Raw genomic sequence first — 20,612 nt, forward strand, 5'->3', positions numbered from 1 at the left:
AAAAAACTACTTACGGTTAGTGTAGCAATAAGAAAACAACCCGGAGACGGTTCTCTTAAATAGAAACTCCATATCGCCGGAACCATTATACGCGGGATTCGGCATTCGTTCCAACGTGTTCAACCATCCTTGGGTACTGATCGATACCAACACACTAGCGACACTAAACACCGATAAAAACGGCACCAAAAACCAGAAAACGTCCAGTTTACGTTTAAGCGGTTTTATTAAAAATTCGTGTTCGTCGCAATCCGTAACATTCTGATGGTTTATTCGGGCCATTTTTTTTTGTTGTGGCGATATTCAGGCCGCAACTTGTAACATCCCAATCTAGTTACGCAACACTTTAGTATTTCGTTCGCATATTTGCCAATTAAATCGGTGTTTATATAGGGAAACGAGTGTTAAATTATTAGTCTAGTGTTCGGGAATCTGGAAATTTCGCATTTTAAAATTGATTTTTTCTGAGTGTTATTTATATCCAGTGAATTTCTTCTTCTATACTGGTTTTCATTGGGTGCAGATTTTCTGGAAAAAAAAAGAAAATTTTATTAAAAAATTATGGTTTTTTAAAACGTTTATCATTAATGTTTTTTAATACTGACAGTAAAAAATATAAGGGATTAGTAGAGGCTGTTCCAGTGATATAGCTCCTAGGGTCTACTAGCTACTAATGGTGATTTCTATTAGTGATGAGTTATTTGAGTATATTTGTTTATTTTATAAAACTTGGTTTATTTTAGTCTAATTTTTTGGATGGATAGCTGAGGAATATATTTGGAAAATTGCATATTTTTCTTTAGCTTTTGTCTTGGAACTTACTTCTAGAAGATCGGTTAAGTTAAGTCATTAAAAGAAGTTTCTCCTTGTATCCTTCAACTTTGTACTCTCAAAGTGGTGACTTATAACTCTAAACTAAACTAATTTAAAAACTACTTGCTGAAAGGTTGGTACATTTTATGGTTCTGATAGATTGTAGGTTTCTCCGTTTTTAAATATTTTTCAATATAAAATATGAATCTAACCTTCCTTGGACTATTTTAAGCAAAAAAAAGCGAAGGATGAATAATTGATATAATATTCCAAAAAAAAATTTGTTGTCTTCTATATTCTTTGTATTTACGATTGGGTTGGGTTAGGCTTATTTGGATTTTATAGGGTTGGGTTAGGTTGGGACAAAAGTTTTCCAGACAGTTGCTGAGAAAAAACATTTTTTTCTGTGACTGCCTTAAAGAAAGTATTATTTTATGTATTCCAGAAATCTGAGAATGAAGAAATTATAACTGTCTGAAATATAATATACTTTTTTTACATTTTTCTTCAATTGCCTTAGAATAAAATTAAATAAAATAGTCTATTTCATGCAATTATTGAAAAAAAATTTTTTTTTTGGATTTTTCTGCAACTGCCTGAAAGAAAATATGATTTCTTCTATTGCAGGCAGTTAAGGACCAAATAAGCTAAACTGCCTAAGAGAAAACATATTTTTATTAGATGTTTTTTTAACTGCCTGGAATTCCAAGATATTAATTGTGAAAAATAGATTTTTTAAAAATTTTGTTAAAAACTGCTACACTCAAATTAAGAAAACTTTAATTACATCTTATAACCCATAAATATCTTGTTAAAGTTTGTACTCATGATGTTCAGGCAAAACCTTATTGCCAAATTGAAAATAAAAAAAAATACCAAAAGCCAGTAAAAAAACAAAAAAAAAACACAGTCGATTAGTTTAAAAAAAAAGGCTGGATTGAGTAGTTTTGTAAACATTATTTAAAAATTAAAAAAAAAACATTTTTACGATTTTTTAATAAACCTTCATTTATACATCAAATTAGACGTTTTTAAACATGCATTATCATGTTTTGTATTGGTACAAACCTGGATTTTTCATTTCAGAAGCATCTTTATGTTATGCATATTACAATTCTAATAAATACTTATTTTATAGAAAATTTAACAGCAGTTTTTCTTTGTTATACATTATTCCACGTGCCAAGATACTTTTCCTATAAAAATCACCAGAACTCTTACCACCATGGCAAAGACTGGACTATTTTATTATGTGATTTACCTTTTAAACCGAATTGTTTTAGCAGCATTTACAAGTGATTTATTAAAACAGGTGTACTTATTTCCAATAGTTATTTATTCTAATGGTGAACTTATATTATTTATAATATTTTGATGAATAAAAGCGATATCCAAGTACATAATAGCCTTTTTTCAAGGGTATAATAGGAATCACATTATAATGCAAGTGATAACAAAATTTCAACACCACTGGTACTTCTGGATTTTTCGCTTTTGATACTATTAATCACGTCTCTTTAAGAGCAAAATTATGATTAAAAAATATGTTTTTTTACTTAAAGAATTTTACTAAAAAGAGATCTGACAAAATATTTTCTAGCAACTCTCTTTCTGATGAAGGGCATATATTATCACATTATAATGTATAATATAGGATAATTCTGATATGACGTTAATTTTTTTTGTAATTTTCTTATAAAATGGAAATTCTCAGAGTATTTAAAGAAAGATTGAACTGACCCTAAAAAATGTCGAGCAAAAATGCTTTAATTCAAAAAAATCCTTCATTTACTTTTTGAATAACCCTCATAATTTAAAAAAGAAAAGCCACGCCCCTTAGTATACTTCGTGATACCACGTGGTCGATGCGCGTCGGTTCTGTCCACGCTAAGCCCCGCCTACAGTTGTAACGTGGCGATTCAAAATGGCCGTTAATAAGTGACATACCAGGGACACCCGAAACGTTCATAGAATAATTTTCCAATCTATATTTCAATTTTCTAAGTTTAAAATTAATTTTTTATAGTATACAATATTATTGTTAATTTATAAAATAATAAATATTTTATTTCTCATTAATAAATATGCATAAAACAGAGGATTATTTAAGATTTTATTGTATTTTGAGAAATTATTGAAACTTCTTATTGAAAAAAATATCAAATTTTTAAAAAAATCATCAAATTTTCCAAAATACTTGCGAAGATATCCGAGAAAAAACAATTATTTTATCAAAAGCTCATCAAAAGCTCATACACATTACACTTACACATTTCTCTTTACTATAGTATTTTACTGTTAACTCTGCCTTTGTTTAACAGAAGATCTAATAATTTAAGTATTTATAATTAGTTATTTTATTGCTTAAATGTCATTTAATTAAATTTAAGGTTTTTTTAATTTGCCTTCAATTATTATATGTACAAACCTAAATTTTTATTTTTAAGATAGCATCCATTATCCTGAAAATAATAATGCATCACACTTTTTAATAAACTGTCATTTTTATGTAAACATTTAATGCTAAAAGTGCATCTCCCTCTAAGACATTATTCTGCCCATTAATTTGTAGTATAGTAGATACCCAGTGTTAATTCTAGCTTCTCTTAAAGCTGATATATTTTCGGCCAAAAATACCCTTTTTTCTAAAACTAATTTTTTTTTTTATTTTATAGGATTTTAATAAAATTTTATTTTATATTTAATTAATTTTCAATTTTAGGCAAAATAAGAAGAATTCTATAAATATCTTGTTAAACTTCACAGTGAGACATTCATTCAAGAAAAACCTTTGCCAGGAAAATATTTTGAAAATTCTGTGAAACCTTAAAAATTATTACTATTATAAAAAATTAAAACTATTATAACCAATATTATAGTAGTTTTTATTTTTTATAAACTAATTTTTTATAGCTTTTGTTGCTACACTTAAATTTTAAAAAAAAGTATTAGAGGGATTTTCTACATCCTATAGATAACCCAGAAATGTCTTAAAAATATCCAGTGCAATGTTAAGGAATGTCTCGGATATTTTAAAAACAAAAACTTCATTTTAAAATACTGTAAAACCATTAAGAGTATTTAAATAAAACTAACTTCTTCTTTCTAAATTTTCTCGAATTTTAACTTTAAATGTAATCTAATTTATTAGTTTTACTTATTATGGTCCAAAATACGCTTCAATTATGAGCAAAAAGTGCTTGCTATGTAAAAACAAATTTAATTAGTGCATTTTTAGTCAATCAAATCCACATTGATTCATAACAACAGTAATTAAAAATCCCTCAGAAAGAACAAATTGAAAAATTTTCAAATAATTGGAAAACCGTACATTTTTAAAAACAAATTCAAATTTAAAGGGGTGGAAATTAAAAATTAACTTCCCGGGAAATTATTGGAGCTGGTAATAGAAATTATCGCCCATCCATTAAGCTTTATTTTATATTACAGCTACAGCTATATTTTAGGGATAAATTAAGATTTAAAATTACTAAAATATATATATATAGTTTGCTCCCTAAAATTTCTGCTACAATTCAATCTATAATAGCAAATTCTCCCGACCAACCCTTAGGGATAATAATTAGCAGGGAGCAGTGGGTTTATTTTTGCACCCACGTAGTTTTAAAAATAGATTTTTCACGAGAAAATCTAGATTTTACAAGAATTTTTCCTGTAAAGGGAATCGACTTTGTAAGGGCAAAAATTGCTCTTAAAGAGTAAATTAGGAAAAACTGGCCTTCTGCATGTAATCCTCCTTTTTTTACCCTAAATATATATAAAAAGATGTACCGCGGCCATTTAAGTTATGCATAAAATTGTATTTTTTATGATTGAAAATTATTAAGTTTTTTAGATCGAGTGCTACTACCTTAGTGCTACAAACTAGGAAAGTATTTTTTTAATTAAAATCAACATTTATTATAGGCTTTAAAAAATAGGGTAACTTATAGAATACCATTATTTATAAGATAATCCAAAAATTACAGGATTATCTTTGAAAAACCCCCTTACCCTAACTTTTTTATTAAAAACCTTATTAATGGTCGTTTATAGAGCTTTCGCCATTCTTTTTAACAATGTTTTTTCACTGTAAAATCTGAAGTAAAAGCAACATAATAAAAGTAGTCCCTTTTGTAAGCAGATTAGCCGCAATGCAGCAGCAACCGAAGGGTAGCAACACAAGATTAATGTACCTTAGGCTTTGTGTAAAAGTTAGGATCGCTCATCTATAAGTCACTATGACGAGTTATCGGAAATGAGAGAAAGCAAGTAATCTCTTTAAGCAATTTATCAACGAGTACGTTTTAGTATTAAAATCACGGATTATTCATTACTGCAGCTACTCCGGATAGATCATTTCCTTTTAGCTGATTTGATTTGCAAATTATTTCAAGAGGGGGTGTATGTAATAATCATCCAAAAATTTTCAATTACGGCCCCCAAAACGAATAACCGTTTCGTCTGAGTATAATCGAAGCCTAAAACAACATGTTACAATAGATGGAAACTCGTATTGTGCCCCCTCGACGTTCAATATTTAGGATTCGCGTTCCCTTGTTTGTATGATGAACAAAGAAAAACAAACATAGCAGAAATTGATGCTGTTGCAAATATTGGACATTGAGGGCAACAGTATTTATTTGGAAAATTTGCAAAAGCATTCCTAAGACTGTTTCTCTGTTTAATGGTGCATTATTATTAATTGACTCTAGGAAACGTTCAGTCTGTAGTAAAAAACTTTCTAGAACATATACGGGTAAATATTATAAATTGAAATCTATCCAATATAAGCGAAGCCTAGCGGCTATATCCGCGAACTCCATTATTTTAAATATTTTCAGTTCGTGTTTTCAATTTATGCTCGTTTGCAAGACATCAAAATATTGCGTTACATTATTTACATAAGGTAAATGTATATCGTCCTCTGAGTAAACACAACCAGAATTGAAATATATATTTATGTTATTTTGTACTTTTAAAGGAAATAATGGTATTTGTGTACTTTTTACTGTAATATAATATAAGGAACTTTAAAGAGTTTGACCAATTTATATATTAAAATGTTTGCATTTTTAAATTTGTAATTTTATAAATGACTGATATTCTTATTGGAAAATGGTTGGTCATAGTGAAGTCTGCCACCTTTTCTTAGAAAGTTCCATTTAAAAATACAATAATTTATAAGATGCTGTAGAAATGTTGTCGCAGCTTTAACTACTATATATAAAAAGATGCATCAAGTCCATTTAAGTTATGCATAAATTTTTATTTTTAAGTCATTTCGACTGTTTCTCTTATGGAAAAAAGGTCTGTCATGTTATGGTTGATCCTTATTTAAAAACCCTTAAACTACAGAAAATCATATGCCATGTAATTCTTCTGACTGGAAATAATAAAGTTTAGCAGCATTTAAAGATCGGATTAATTTAAATTAAAAAAATGCTTTGTGTCTTTTTTAATAAAAATCATACTATACTTTAAAAAATTATTACATTAATGCGGACTCTGTCTATAGTGCTTCATGATGTTGTTACTTTTTTAATTTAATTTGAATTTATTGGATGTTTCTCTTTGTCCCCTTTCATACAACTAATTATGGCACTTTCTTCAATTTTAATAATGATAAATTTGAAAAGGACTTAAAGCACATTTTTTTATTTTAGTAGATTAACTCTGTTTTATATATTTATGCTTATTAGTGATTTTTTAGGATATATGTTATGTGTAAATCGCTTGCCATAAATAATCAAAATTTTACAGTTATTTTTTCGAAATTTTTGACAAATAAAAAAATATAATATTTATTAGGAAAGGTCTGCCATGGTAATTTTAATTCTTAATTTTTGATCTTTTACTACACAAAAAATTTTCTGTTTTAAATTTAAAAAAAAAGCTGAATTAGGTGTTTACTGAAATTACTTGAAGAATATGTGGAAACATTTTTAAAACTGTATTTAGCAAGGTTTTCGAGTTATGGCAGTTTTCTGGATTTTTTATTAAAAAACAAACATTTTCCTGACAAATAATTTTTTTTCTTAAAATGTTTTTTTCTTTTTGAAAAACAATAAAATAGGTATGTAATAGATAATTGACAGGGCAGTATGTGCATAAATTTTCGAAGCTATGTTTAAAGGTGTTCTCGAGTTATGGTCATTTTCTGGATTTTTCAATATAAAAAGTCATCTTCCTTAAAATGTTTTATTTTTTTTTTTTAAAACGCTGAAATAGGTATCTAATGAAATAAATTAGGTAATACGTGTACAAATTTTCATAACTGTATTTTAGGTTGTTTTTGAGTTATTGCTATTTTCTGTTTTTTTAACATAACAAAAATAATGTTATTTAAAATATTTTAATTTTTTGAAAAAACGTTGAAATAGGTATCTAATAAAATTAATTGGGGAATATGTCTACCAATTCTTAGGATTATATTTTTATTGGTTTTTGAGTTCTGGCCATTTTTTGTTTTTTTTTAAATAAAAAAAATCATCTTTTCCAAAAAAAAATTTTTGCTCAAATTGCTTAAATTTTTTTGGAAAAACGCTAAAATAGGTATCTAATAAAATTAATTTAGGAATATGTGTACAAATTTTTAAAACCATATTTTTAGTAGTTTCTGAGTTATGTCCATTTTTTGGTTTTATCATAAGAAAAAATTTTTTCTCAAAAATAAAGTTTCACTCAAAATGTGTCAATTTCTTTAAATAACTCAAGAATGGGTGTATAATAAAATTAACTGAGAAGTAAGTGTATTAATTTTTAAACTACTACACTAGCATTCCGCTTATGATATATCTTGCCAAGGAAGGAAAGTTCATTGGGTACAGTCAGGCGCAATAGGGTAACGGACTGCAAACTTTCTACGGAAGCCGCTCTAAAAAAGTCCACCCGGGGTACTAAGTTCAAATTCAAATTCAAAATTGTTTATTTTGCCAAAAGTAAAAAATGCATGTATCATTTAGTTACACATAATATACACAGTTGACAAAAAAGGACCAATTCACGATTACAAAACCGGTAACAGTGACCGCTGAGCGGACGCCTGCGAAAGGACCCTTAACCTAATAAATAGCTACTATAATAAATACAAAAAATAAATTAAAAAAATAGTACATATAAAGTATGCAAAGAGAAATAAATAAAAAACTACTTAATAGAATAATTCCCAAAAAAAAACAAAAGAAAACAAAAAGACAAATTAAAAGTAAGAGTTCTGAAGAGAATGGGAGCGCGCAGAAGGAAAACGAGTCTTAATGACAGTTAGATTTTAGGGGTAAGTCAGGGCGTAGCAGAATATTAGAAACAATATAAAATAAAAAAAAAATCAAATAAAAAATCTCAACATCGAAGTTATTATAATATTGATCTTATTTAAGTACTTAAATTTATTTATGTGACTTTTAAAACTTATAACCTAGTCTGTTCTTCCAATAGGATCTTATTTATTGAATTTTTAAAAAACAAAAATTTTGAATTCTTAAGGAATATGTTTCAACCATTGATGGAGTTGATGTTTCCAACGTAATATGGAAAGATAATAAGTATGTGGCTCTGATCTCTTCCTTTGCAGGAAAAGAACCCTTAACATAAGTCAACAAATATGACAGAAAAGAGAAGAAAATAATTGAAGTAGACTGCCCATATGTAATTTGAGAATATAACAGGCATATGGGTGAGGTAGATTTATTAGACAGCATGGTGGGACGATATAAACTACAAAGAAAAAGTCGAAAATGGTATACATAAGAATATTCTATCATTTCTTGAATTTGACCATTGTAAATGCTTAGCTTTTGTACAAAAGGGTATACCAAGAAAAAGGAAAAAAAACTCTAAATCAGGCAGACTTTAGGGCCGAGATTGCAAAATGTTTATGCAGTGTAGGGAAGGGTGCACCTAATAAGCATGGAAGGCCAAGCAGTAGTGTCGAAAATGAAATAGCGGCGAATCGCAGTCGAGGACCAATATGTGCCTTCAAAAGAAGTACGCACAGATCAAGTTGCTCATTGACCCGTCATTGAAAATCTAGAAATGAGATGCAAGTACCCTAACTGTAAAGGCTTTACCCGCACAAAATGTGAAAAATGTGGTGTCGCTTTATGCCTAAATAAAAACAACAATTGTTTCAAAAAATTTCATAATGAATAAATTCAACACTTAAGTCATAATGTAGCCATTAAATTTGGCAACAATCAGTTTTTTCAAAATAAAAATAATAATTTTTTCCTTAAAATTTTTTTATTAATTTTCCTGGTCTCTTTGATCCTTAAGAACAATATTACACATAATTTAACTTAAAAGAAAAAATTCACGCTTTTAAGGGTTAAACAGGTGTCTAATAAAATTAATTAAAGAATATGTATTCAAATTTTCAAAACTGTATTTTAAGCTGTTTTTGTATAATTGCCATGTTCTGGTTCATTAAATTAAAAATTTGGAAAAGAATTGTGTTTAACTCTTATTTTGTGACCCTATAACTACACGAATCCCTTAAAAATGTCTACTATACAATTATTTATAAGATACCGTAATAAATTTTAAGAGTTTTTCTAGGTTTAGCTTTTACATAAAAAAACATGCATCTGGTCCATTTAAGTTATGCATATTTTTTTAATAATATAAATTGCAATTAAAGTCATAATAAATTATTGCATTGAAATATGAGTTAAAATTGTATTTTTTATTTTTTTAAACTTAATTATTTTGCTTTTAAACAATAAGAAATTTTTCAAGTAAAGGCTTAAAAAAAGTAGAGTAAATTTTATTATTTTATAAATATAAGGAATAACTCTTTTTTCCACTATTTTGTAGAATATTATTTAGCATCTAAGGCTGCCTAATATATTTTAGATATACAACCAACCAATTTTTAAAGAGTTTCTAGGGAAACTTGTGACGACTTTAATTATATAATATTAAATAATTGCTGTTGATTTTTATTTATTTTTAAAATATCCTCCATAACTACATAATTGATTTATGAAATTATTGTTAAATGATGAATGGTATTTGGTAAACAATTATGAAATTAACACATATCGTTAAAATTAGAACATTCCGATCAAACATTAGCTGGAGCGGTATTGTTATACTGTAGCTTTAAACCTAATTCTTCATTTTTCTGTTAAATGAGATTTAGGTCGGGAGATTAAGATGGCCATTCAAGTACGGTTATGTTTTTTTGTTAAATCAATTTTTTACTCTCTTGGAAGATTGTTTTTGAATGTTGTCTAGTTGAGAAATCTACCGCAATGGCATATCCTCTTCGGCAAATGTTTTCTGTGTTTATTTAGTATATAAAGTATAGAAGTAGCACAGAATTTTTTAGAGTCTAGAATAATAATAGTTTTCATTTTTTTTTTCATCCACACATCCTTGTTGAATCTTTAAAGGCATGTACAATACTGGCATTTCATACATTTTAGCACTATTTAAAAAGTTTTGAGGTTCTGGACTAATGTATTGTTTGTTCATACAAACACTATTAAAGGGTTCTCTACTTGTTTTCACTACTGTATCAATAATTATCTTAACTTGAATTGCTATATAGGAAAAGATGCATCATATTCATTTAAGTTATGCATAATTAAATAATAGTGAGCTTATTTATAAAAAAATAATATAACAAAATCCACATACATATATCAACAACTGTCCCGAAAAAAGAAAAATAGATAACCGGCCCTTTATCATCCGGTTAAATCTATCCGGTGGTGTAAGCCGAGACTAAAACTGCACTAGGCGTTATCAGCGGAAAATGTACGTAAGATTTAGCCGAAATCCATGAAATATATCGCGCCCGCGGGATTTTCGCAAAATGGACGAAATTGTCTTTAATTTATGGCCCGTAGTAGCGTTCAATAGGTTTTCTTTGGTCCCCGAATCAGCTTTCGCTATTAATACAAATGTTTGCCGGGGAATTATTGACTTGTTCGTCGTCCCTTTAGGATGTTAACGAACTGAATTAATAATTATTATATGGGCACTTAATTTTCGTAATTGAGTGACGTTTATGGTTACTGACCAGGATTTGCACTTAAATGTGAGTCGCCAAGTCGAGTTGTTACGATGCTGTCTGTAATATTAGGGCAGTAATTTTCTATTCTTGTACAGTATATCCCCATCTTAATCTAACGTATGATGGAAAAGGGTAAAACATTGATGTTGTCTCTGTTATATTACGTAAGATACTAGAGTTTCCCGTTTAATACTTACTTTTATTATCATTAAACGGAAAATATTGTACAGTAAGCTATAAGTAAGGACTGAATGTAATTTTTTTGAATAGCCTATTTTTTGGCACCAAAAAACCACTTTAGATAGAATATGGGTTCAGCAGTTAAGAATGCATGAGTTCTTGACTTTGCAATGGTCAGAACGCTTTTAAATGTAAAATGTAGTTTAATGTGTAACGTAGTTTAAGAATAAGCGCAGAATTATTATAAAATGAGGGTTTTCACGTGTAATTGGATAAACTGCAATAGAAAAACACTATTTTATAATGATACTGAAAATATTAGAGGACTGGGACAGGGATTTGTCCAAAAAACCAACCAAGAAGTCGAGATTTTGGGTCTCCTAGGATAGGATCTATATCCTGAAGGCAAGAAATGAAAGAATGAAAATTTCAAGTCAACGGAAGATGCTTTACTTAAACTTATGAATAACATAAATATTTTTCTTTGAAAAAGAGCTTTGTCTGTCTTTGTGGATTTAGCCAAGGCATTTAACATTGTCGATCATCCTAAACTACTGGAAATACTGAAAGAGACTGGCATTAGAAACTGGCTGCTAAAGAGTTACTTGTCTGAGCGAACCAAATAAGTAAACATTAAATACAATTTCAGATCAGAAGAGAAATTTATTTGTAGAATTTCTCGAAGGACTGCACTAGGCACTAGAGGATCTTACTCTATATAAATAATTAATTTCATATTATATCTAATGAAAAATTAATTTTCTTTGCTGATGGCACTGAAATATTATATAAAGGTAAAGACTGGAAAAATGTAAAAGTTGAACAAAACCTACCAATAATTTTTAAATAGTTTAAAATCATCTTTGAACAGTAAAGTTTGAAAAAAAACATATTCTATGGCATTTGGACCTTACGCTGACTCTTCCTCACTATCAAGAGCTTAGTATTGAAAAAAATTCATTATTTATACTTAATTGCAATTTAAGGTGGAATGATGCATAGATAGAGCATACAACAAAGACATTAGGAAGTCTATTGTTGAACTAATTAAATATTTTGAACCTTCCTATCTAATGATACTTTACCTGGCTTTTATAGGCCTTACATAACGTATGAAATAATAGTGTGGGGTGGAACATAATGTTCATATTAAGCCTTTGGAAAATAATAAAAAATAGATACCTACTTTAAAAATATAAGTAGGCAAAAAACTCTTATAAAGTGAGTGTTTTTATACGTATTTGGATAAATTGCAATACAAAAACACAATTTTAGAATGATACCGAGGATATTAAAGAACTGAGACAGGGATATGTCCGAAAAACCGACCATAAGTCGAGATTTTGGGTCTCCTAGGACTTATATCCTGGACGCAGATCAAAAATAGGCAAAGAATTATTATAAAGTGATTGTTTTCATACCTAATTAAATAAACTGCAATAGAAAAACACAATTTTAGAATGATACCGAGGATATTAAAGAACTGAGACAGGGACATGTCCGAAAAACCGCTGAATAAGTCGAGGTTTTGGGTCTCCTAGGACCTATATCCTGGACGCAGTTCAAAAATAGGCAAAGAATTATTATAAAGTAAGTGTTTTCATACCTAATTAAATAAACTGCAATAGAAAAACACAATTTTAGAATGATACCGAGGATATTAAAGAACTGAGATAGGGATATGTTCGAAAAACCGCTCAATAAGTCGAGATTTTGGGTCTCCTAGGACCTATATCCTGGACGCAGTTCAAAGATAGGCAAAGAATTATTATAAAGTAAATGTTTTCATACCTAATTAAATAAACTGCAATAGAAAAACACAATTTTAGAATGATATCGAGGATATTAAAGAACTGAGACTGGGATATGTCCGAAAAACCGCTGAATAAGTCGAGGTTTTGGGTCTCCTAGGACCTATATCCTGGACGCAGTTCAAAGATAGGCAAAGAATTATTATAAAGTAAATGTTTTCATACCTAATTAAATAAACTGCAATAGAAAAACACAATTTTAGAATGATACCGAGGATATTAAAGAACTGAGACAGGGATATGTCCGAAAAATCGCTCAATAAGTCGAGATTTTGGGTCTCCTAGGACCTATATCCTGGACGCAGTTCAAAAATAGGCAAAGAATTATTATAAAGTAAGTGTTTTCATACCTAATTAAATAAACTGCAATAGAAAAACACAATTTTAGAATGATACCGAGGATATTAAAGAACTGAGATAGGGATATGTTCGAAAAACCGCTCAATAAGTCGAGATTTTGGGTCTCCTAGGACCTATATCCTGGACGCAGTTCAAAGATAGGCAAAGAATTATTATAAAGTAAATGTTTTCATACCTAATTAAATAAACTGCAATAGAAAAACACAATTTTAGAATGATACCGAGGATATTAAAGAACTGAGACAGGGATATGTCCGAAAAACCGCTCAATAAGTCGAGATTTTAGGTCTCCTAGGACCTATATCCTGGACGCAGTTCAAAGATAGGCAAAGAATTATTATAAAGTAAATGTTTTCATACCTAATTAAATAAACTGCAATAGAAAAACACAATTTTAGAATGATATCGAGGATATTAAAGAACTGAGACTGGGATATGTCCGAAAAACCGCTGAATAAGTCGAGGTTTTGGGTCTCCTAGGACCTATATCCTGGACGCAGTTCAATGATAGGCAAAGAATTATTATAAAGTAAATGTTTTCATACCTAATTAAATAAACTGCAATAGAAAAACACAATTTTAGAATGATACCGAGGATATTAAAGAACTGAGACAGGGATATGTCCGAAAAATCGCTCAATAAGTCGAGATTTTGGGTCTCCTAGGACCTATATCCTGGACGCAGTTCAAAAATAGGCAAAGAATTATTATAAAGTAAGTGTTTTCATACCTAATTAAATAAACTGCAATAGAAAAACACAATTTTAGAATGATACCGAGGATATTAAAGAACTGAGATAGGGATATGTTCGAAAAACCGCTCAATAAGTCGAGATTTTGGGTCTCCTAGGACCTATATCCTGGACGCAGTTCAAAGATAGGCAAAGAATTATTATAAAGTAAATGTTTTCATACCTAATTAAATAAACTGCAATAGAAAAACACAATTTTAGAATGATACCGAGGATATTAAAGAACTGAGACAGGGATATGTCCGAAAAACCGCTCAATAAGTCGAGATTTTGGGTCTCCTAGGACCTATATCCTGGACGCAGTTCAAAGATAGGCAAAGAATTATTATAAAGTAAATGTTTTCATACCTAATTAAATAAACTGCAATAGAAAAACACAATTTTAGAATGATATCGAGGATATTAAAGAACTGAGACTGGGATATGTCCGAAAAACCGCTGAATAAGTCGAGGTTTTGGGTCTCCTAGGACCTATATCCTGGACGCAGTTCAAAGATAGGCAAAGAATTATTATAAAGTAAATGTTTTCATACCTAATTAAATAAACTGCAATAGAAAAACACAATTTTAGAATGATACCGAGGATATTAAAGAACTGAGACAGGGATATGTCCGAAAAATCGCTCAATAAGTCGAGATTTTGGGTCTCCTAGGACCTATATCCTGGACGCAGTTCAAAAATAGGCAAAGAATTATTATAAAGTAAGTGTTTTCATACCTAATTAAATAAACTGCAATAGAAAAACACAATTTTAGAATGATACCGAGGATATTAAAGAACTGAGATAGGGATATGTTCGAAAAACCGCTCAATAAGTCGAGATTTTGGGTCTCCTAGGACCTATATCCTGGACGCAGTTCAAAGATAGGCAAAGAATTATTATAAAGTAAATGTTTTCATACCTAATTAAATAAACTGCAATAGAAAAACACAATTTTAGAATGATACCGAGGATATTAAAGAACTGAGACAGGGATATGTCCGAAAAACCGCTCAATAAGTCGAGATTTTGGGTCTCCTAGGACCTATATCCTGGACGCAGTTCAAAGATAGGCAAAGAATTATTATAAAGTAAATGTTTTCATACCTAATTAAATAAACTGCAATAGAAAAACACAATTTTAGAATGATACCGAGAATATTAAAGAACGGACACAGGGATATGTCCGAAAAACCGCTGAATAAGTCGAGGTTTTGGCTCTCCTAAGACCTATATCCTGGACGCAGTTCAAAGATAGGCAATGAATTATTATAAAGTGAGTGTTTTCATACGTAATTGTGTAATCTGCAATAGAAAAATACAATTTTAGAATGATACCAAGGATACTAAAGAACTGAAACAGGGATCTGCCGAAAAATCGCCCAATAAGTCGAGATTTTGGATCTTCTAAGACCTATATCGTAGACGCAGTTTAAAGATAGGCCAAAAATTATTATAAATTGAGTGTTTTCATACTTAGTTTAATAAACTGCAATAGAAAAACACAATTTTAGAATGATACCAAGGATATTAAAGAACTGAGACAGGGATATGTCCGAAAAACCGCTGAATAAGTCGAGGTTTTGGATCTCCTAGGACCTATATCCTGAACGCACTTCAAAGATAGGCAAAGAATTATTATAAAGTAAATGTTTTCATACCTAATTAAATAAACTGCAATAGAAAAACACAATTTTAGAATGATACCGAGGATATTAAAGAACTGAGACAGGGATATGTCCGAAAAACCGCTCAATAAGTCGAGATTTTGGGTCTCCTAGGACCTATATCCTGGACGCAGTTCAAAGATAGGCAAAGAATTATTATAAAGTAAATGTTTTCATACCTAATTAAATAAACTGCAATAGAAAAACACAATTTTAGAATGATATCGAGGATATTAAAGAACTGAGACTGGGATATGTCCGAAAAACCGCTGAATAAGTCGAGGTTTTGGGTCTCCTAGGACCTATATCCTGGACGCAGTTCAAAGATAGGCAAAGAATTATTATAAAGTAAATGTTTTCATACCTAATTAAATAAACTGCAATAGAAAAACACAATTTTAGAATGATACCGAGGATATTAAAGAACTGAGACAGGGATATGTCCGAAAAATCGCTCAATAAGTCGAGATTTTGGGTCTCCTAGGACCTATATCCTGGACGCAGTTCAAAAATAGGCAAAGAATTATTATAAAGTAAGTGTTTTCATACCTAATTAAATAAACTGCAATAGAAAAACACAATTTTAGAATGATACCGAGGATATTAAAGAACTGAGATAGGGATATGTTCGAAAAACCGCTCAATAAGTCGAGATTTTGGGTCTCCTAGGACCTATATCCTGGACGCAGTTCAAAGATAGGCAAAGAATTATTATAAAGTAAATGTTTTCATACCTAATTAAATAAACTGCAATAGAAAAACACAATTTTAGAATGATACCGAGGATATTAAAGAACTGAGACAGGGATATGTCCGAAAAACCGCTCAATAAGTCGAGATTTTGGGTCTCCTAGGACCTATATCCTGGACGCAGTTCAAAGATAGGCAAAGAATTATTATAAAGTAAATGTTTTCATACCTAATTAAATAAACTGCAATAGAAAAACACAATTTTAGAATGATATCGAGGATATTAAAGAACTGAGACTGGGATATGTCCGAAAAACCGCTGAATAAGTCGAGGTTTTGGGTCTCCTAGGACCTATATCCTGGACGCAGTTCAAAGATAGGCAAAGAATTATTATAAAGTAAATGTTTTCATACCTAATTAAATAAACTGCAATAGAAAAACACAATTTTAGAATGATACCGAGGATATTAAAGAACTGAGACAGGGATATGTCCGAAAAATCGCTCAATAAGTCGAGATTTTGGGTCTCCTAGGACCTATATCCTGGACGCAGTTCAAAAATAGGCAAAGAATTATTATAAAGTAAGTGTTTTCATACCTAATTAAATAAACTGCAATAGAAAAACACAATTTTAGAATGATACCGAGAATATTAAAGAACGGACACAGGGATATGTCCGAAAAACCGCTGAATAAGTCGAGGTTTTGGCTCTCCTAAGACCTATATCCTGGACGCAGTTCAAAGATAGGCAATGAATTATTATAAAGTGAGTGTTTTCATACGTAATTGTGTAATCTGCAATAGAAAAATACAATTTTAGAATGATACGAAGGATACTAAAGAACTGAAACAGGGATCTGCCGAAAAATCGCCCAATAAGTCGAGATTTTGGATCTTCTAAGACCTATATCGTAGACGCAGTTTAAAGATAGGCCAAAAATTATTATAAATTGAGTGTTTTCATACTTAGTTTAATAAACTGCAATAGAAAAACACAATTTTAGAATGATACCAAGGATATTAAAGAACTGAGACAGGGATATGTCCGAAAAACCGCTGAATAAGTCGAGGTTTTGGATCTCCTAGGACCTATATCCTGAACGCACTTCAAAGATAGGCAAAGAATTATTATAAAGTAAGTGTTTCCATACCTAATTAAATAAACCGCAATAGAAAAACGCAATTTCAGAAGATAAGCAATCAATCATATGCTTTATTGTCAAAAAATTAGAAAATTTTGTAAACAAAGCTAATAAAAAAAACATATAAAAACAAAACACACAAAATAAAAATAAAATTATTATAAAGTGAGTGTTTTTATGCGTAATTAAATAAACTACAATAGAAAAACACAATTCTAGAATGATACCAAAGATATTAAAGAACTGAGACAAGGACATGTCCGAAAAATCGCCCCCAATAAGTTGAGATTAGTATTTTAATAATATAATAGTATACTAATAGGAAAAATCCGAGACGCGGTGAAGCTTATGTAGAATACTAAACCCCATTTCCTGATAATATGTTTCCTTTTTTGCTTCTACTTCGTCTCTTATGTGATCTACGAAAAGAACTATATCATCTGCGTATGAAACAATAGTTTCAGAATATTTAAGAGATAATACTCATTAATATATAGTAAAAATAATAGTGAGCCGAGAATTGTGGGATACCTCATTCCATAAATCTTGATCTTTTTGAACAATTTGTTGTCTACTGATCTATGAATGGCGATACTATGTAGCGCAGACAAAAGCCACTGATCGCTTATTGTATAGAACGCTTTCACGTCAATGAATATTGCTGCATATTTTGAGTCTTCCTGATTTTCAGTGACTATGTCATCTCAAGACTCTTTGTTGCTATATTACTAATCTAAAGCGCTGACACCAGGACTACCTTAGCACGCTTCAACAGCGTTATAAATGTACTAGTAATTATAACTTATTCATGATCTGGTGGTATTTGTTGGGTGTACACAGTTAATACTTGTCATGGTTTTTTACACAGATCTCGTCCAAGTCTTCTGGCAAGTTTTAAAAGTACGACACAGTAATTGCATTATTGAAGTGTGTCTTTTTAGTCAATTAGGAGAAAAAGCTATGCAAAGGTTGTGCTAATCCAAGACGACCCAGATACTGGAAAAAATTGTCGAAAACGGTACTAACTCCTTTATTTTTTGACGTTCTATACTGCGAATTAATATTTATTTGTATTTTATATAACTGGATATAGAGAATCAATTATTTCTTGACACGATATTGTATATACCGTATCGAAATAAGAAAAGTCAAAGTTTCATAAGCAGATAAGAAATATATGGAATTCAAGTGGAAAATTGTTCGGAATAAAACATCTCAACTATTTTTCCTAAGAAACGTTATGCATGTAATATCTTAACATATTTTCCACGTCGCATTCTAAAGACTAAAACATTTTTCTGAAAATTCTTGTTAGGAAAACGCCAGTGGCAATATGCATAGAAAAAGACTAACAGTATAAAGTTAGAATTTTACACTATCACTGCGGAATTTCCTTGGGAGAAAACGTTTTAGAAAATATATATATGTATATAGAGATAACAGTTTGCATATAAATTATGGAAAATTATATCGGGGTTACGTTAGAAATCGGCATTCGAGAGGACACGATTTGAATTTCCACCGCGCGCTATTAATATCAGCTGATAATAATAAGCGCTTAAAAGACAAATGCATCTAGCGTCATCCTCTTTGTTTTATAACTCTCAATGGGAGACAATAGGAGTGCTAATATCGAAACCACAACGTGTATTGGCAATTTGCAGGTCGAGATAACCAGGATCGTAACAATGAAATGCTCATTTTGCGATGCCGCACCGTGATTTAGGAGATTTAGAGCCCTATTTAGGTTTCGGTAATGGATAGATGTTTTCGCTCAAGGATATTTAATCCTTTATAATTCAAAGAAAAATTTGCAAAAATTATTTAAAATCGGAAAACAAAGAGGTCGATTAAACCTTTAAAAAAAAAAGTGTTACTCATTTATTCGTACTCACTGCTAACGATAATTTTATTTTATTACGATTGGTTTAAAAATGAGTTTTAATGTCCAAATATTAGAGACTTTTTTTAAACAGATTTTTGGGATTTTGCCTCTCAACTGTAATTTAAATCGTTTTGAAAAAAAATTTTTTTTTACGTTTATTTACGTACATTACGTTTGTACTTACTGCTAACAATAATCATCATTTAATTCTTTCTTCTTGAGGTCTTAGGACTTTTTAGGTTCCTTTTCCTTATTTTCAAATTTAGCTTTAAATTAACACTTGTAAATATAAAATAAGACAATGTAGAGTTATGTCATAATTAAAAAAGTTAAATAAAATAAAAATACAATCAAATTATGCATTTAACTACAGTTTTTAGTCATTTAATGTCTTTTAATCATAAGATAAAAAATCACCTCAAAAGCATGAAAAAAGTAAGGAATTATTTTCAATGACTAAAAACAAACTTAGATTTAATTTTTTTTTAAAGAATTTAGTAATAATCGTCATTATATCCAATTAAATTATGCACTACATTATAATTTTATTAATTTTTTATCTCAGGTATATAAATAATTATTAATAATGTTTCTTTAAATTATACAATTTTTCTGTGTTTAGGTATCCCTTTATTTAAACCATTTGAAAGAGATAGAAATATTATACTAATTTCAGAAAGTCAGTTGAACCTTTGTGATCCTCTTTCAAACCTCTCAGAAAAAATGTCTCTGTTTACATCTCTTTCTGTTTCAAGTGACTGGAAGAAATAGAAATATTTTACTAATTCCTACAATACGTGCAGTTGTTTTTGATTTTACTATTAATGAAGGAAATTGAGTTTTTGCAAATGTAAGAAGATGTCACATTTTTATTTTATTTTCATTGATTTTAATGCAAAAAATATATATTTTAAGGATAAAAAAAAATTATCACATTTATGATCGTGTTCGAGATAACCAGGACCGTAACAATGAAATGCTCATTTTGCGATGCCGCACCGTGATTTAGGAGATTTAAAGCCCTATTTAGGTTTCGGTAATGGATGAAGAATATTTATTCCTTTATATTTCAAAGAAAAATTTGCAAAAATAATTTAAAATCGGAGAACAAAGAGGTCGATTAAACCTTCCGAAAGTGCCTTTAAAACATTTGAACACATGCTCCGCCGTTCCGGTCTTTGTAGGGCAGGAATCAATGCAGGAAGCCATAAAAACCCGGGTGGATGACTTCACTTAGCAGGTTTAACAATGCCTGAAAAAGGGCACACGGGTTTTTTACTTCTTTTATAGCGATTTGGGGGTGATTGA

The 20,612-nt window shown here is 29.8% G+C and overlaps 1 protein-coding gene across 1 annotated transcript in view; it reads right to left on the bottom strand.

Moving 5' to 3' along the window:
* Positions 1–20,612, bottom strand: part of LOC126737504 (voltage-dependent calcium channel gamma-4 subunit) — a 361,580-nt gene that overhangs the window by 236,425 nt on the left and 104,543 nt on the right. Inside the window, exon 2 of the mRNA XM_050442427.1 lies at positions 15–528. Within this exon, the coding sequence (XP_050298384.1) occupies positions 15–282 (268 nt within the window). The 5' untranslated portion in view covers positions 283–528. The remainder of the gene's footprint in view (positions 1–14; positions 529–20,612) is intronic.

Source organism: Anthonomus grandis, chromosome 6, assembly GCF_022605725.1.
Source record: "Anthonomus grandis grandis chromosome 6, icAntGran1.3, whole genome shotgun sequence".
Classification (NCBI taxonomy): domain Eukaryota; kingdom Metazoa; phylum Arthropoda; class Insecta; order Coleoptera; family Curculionidae; genus Anthonomus; species Anthonomus grandis.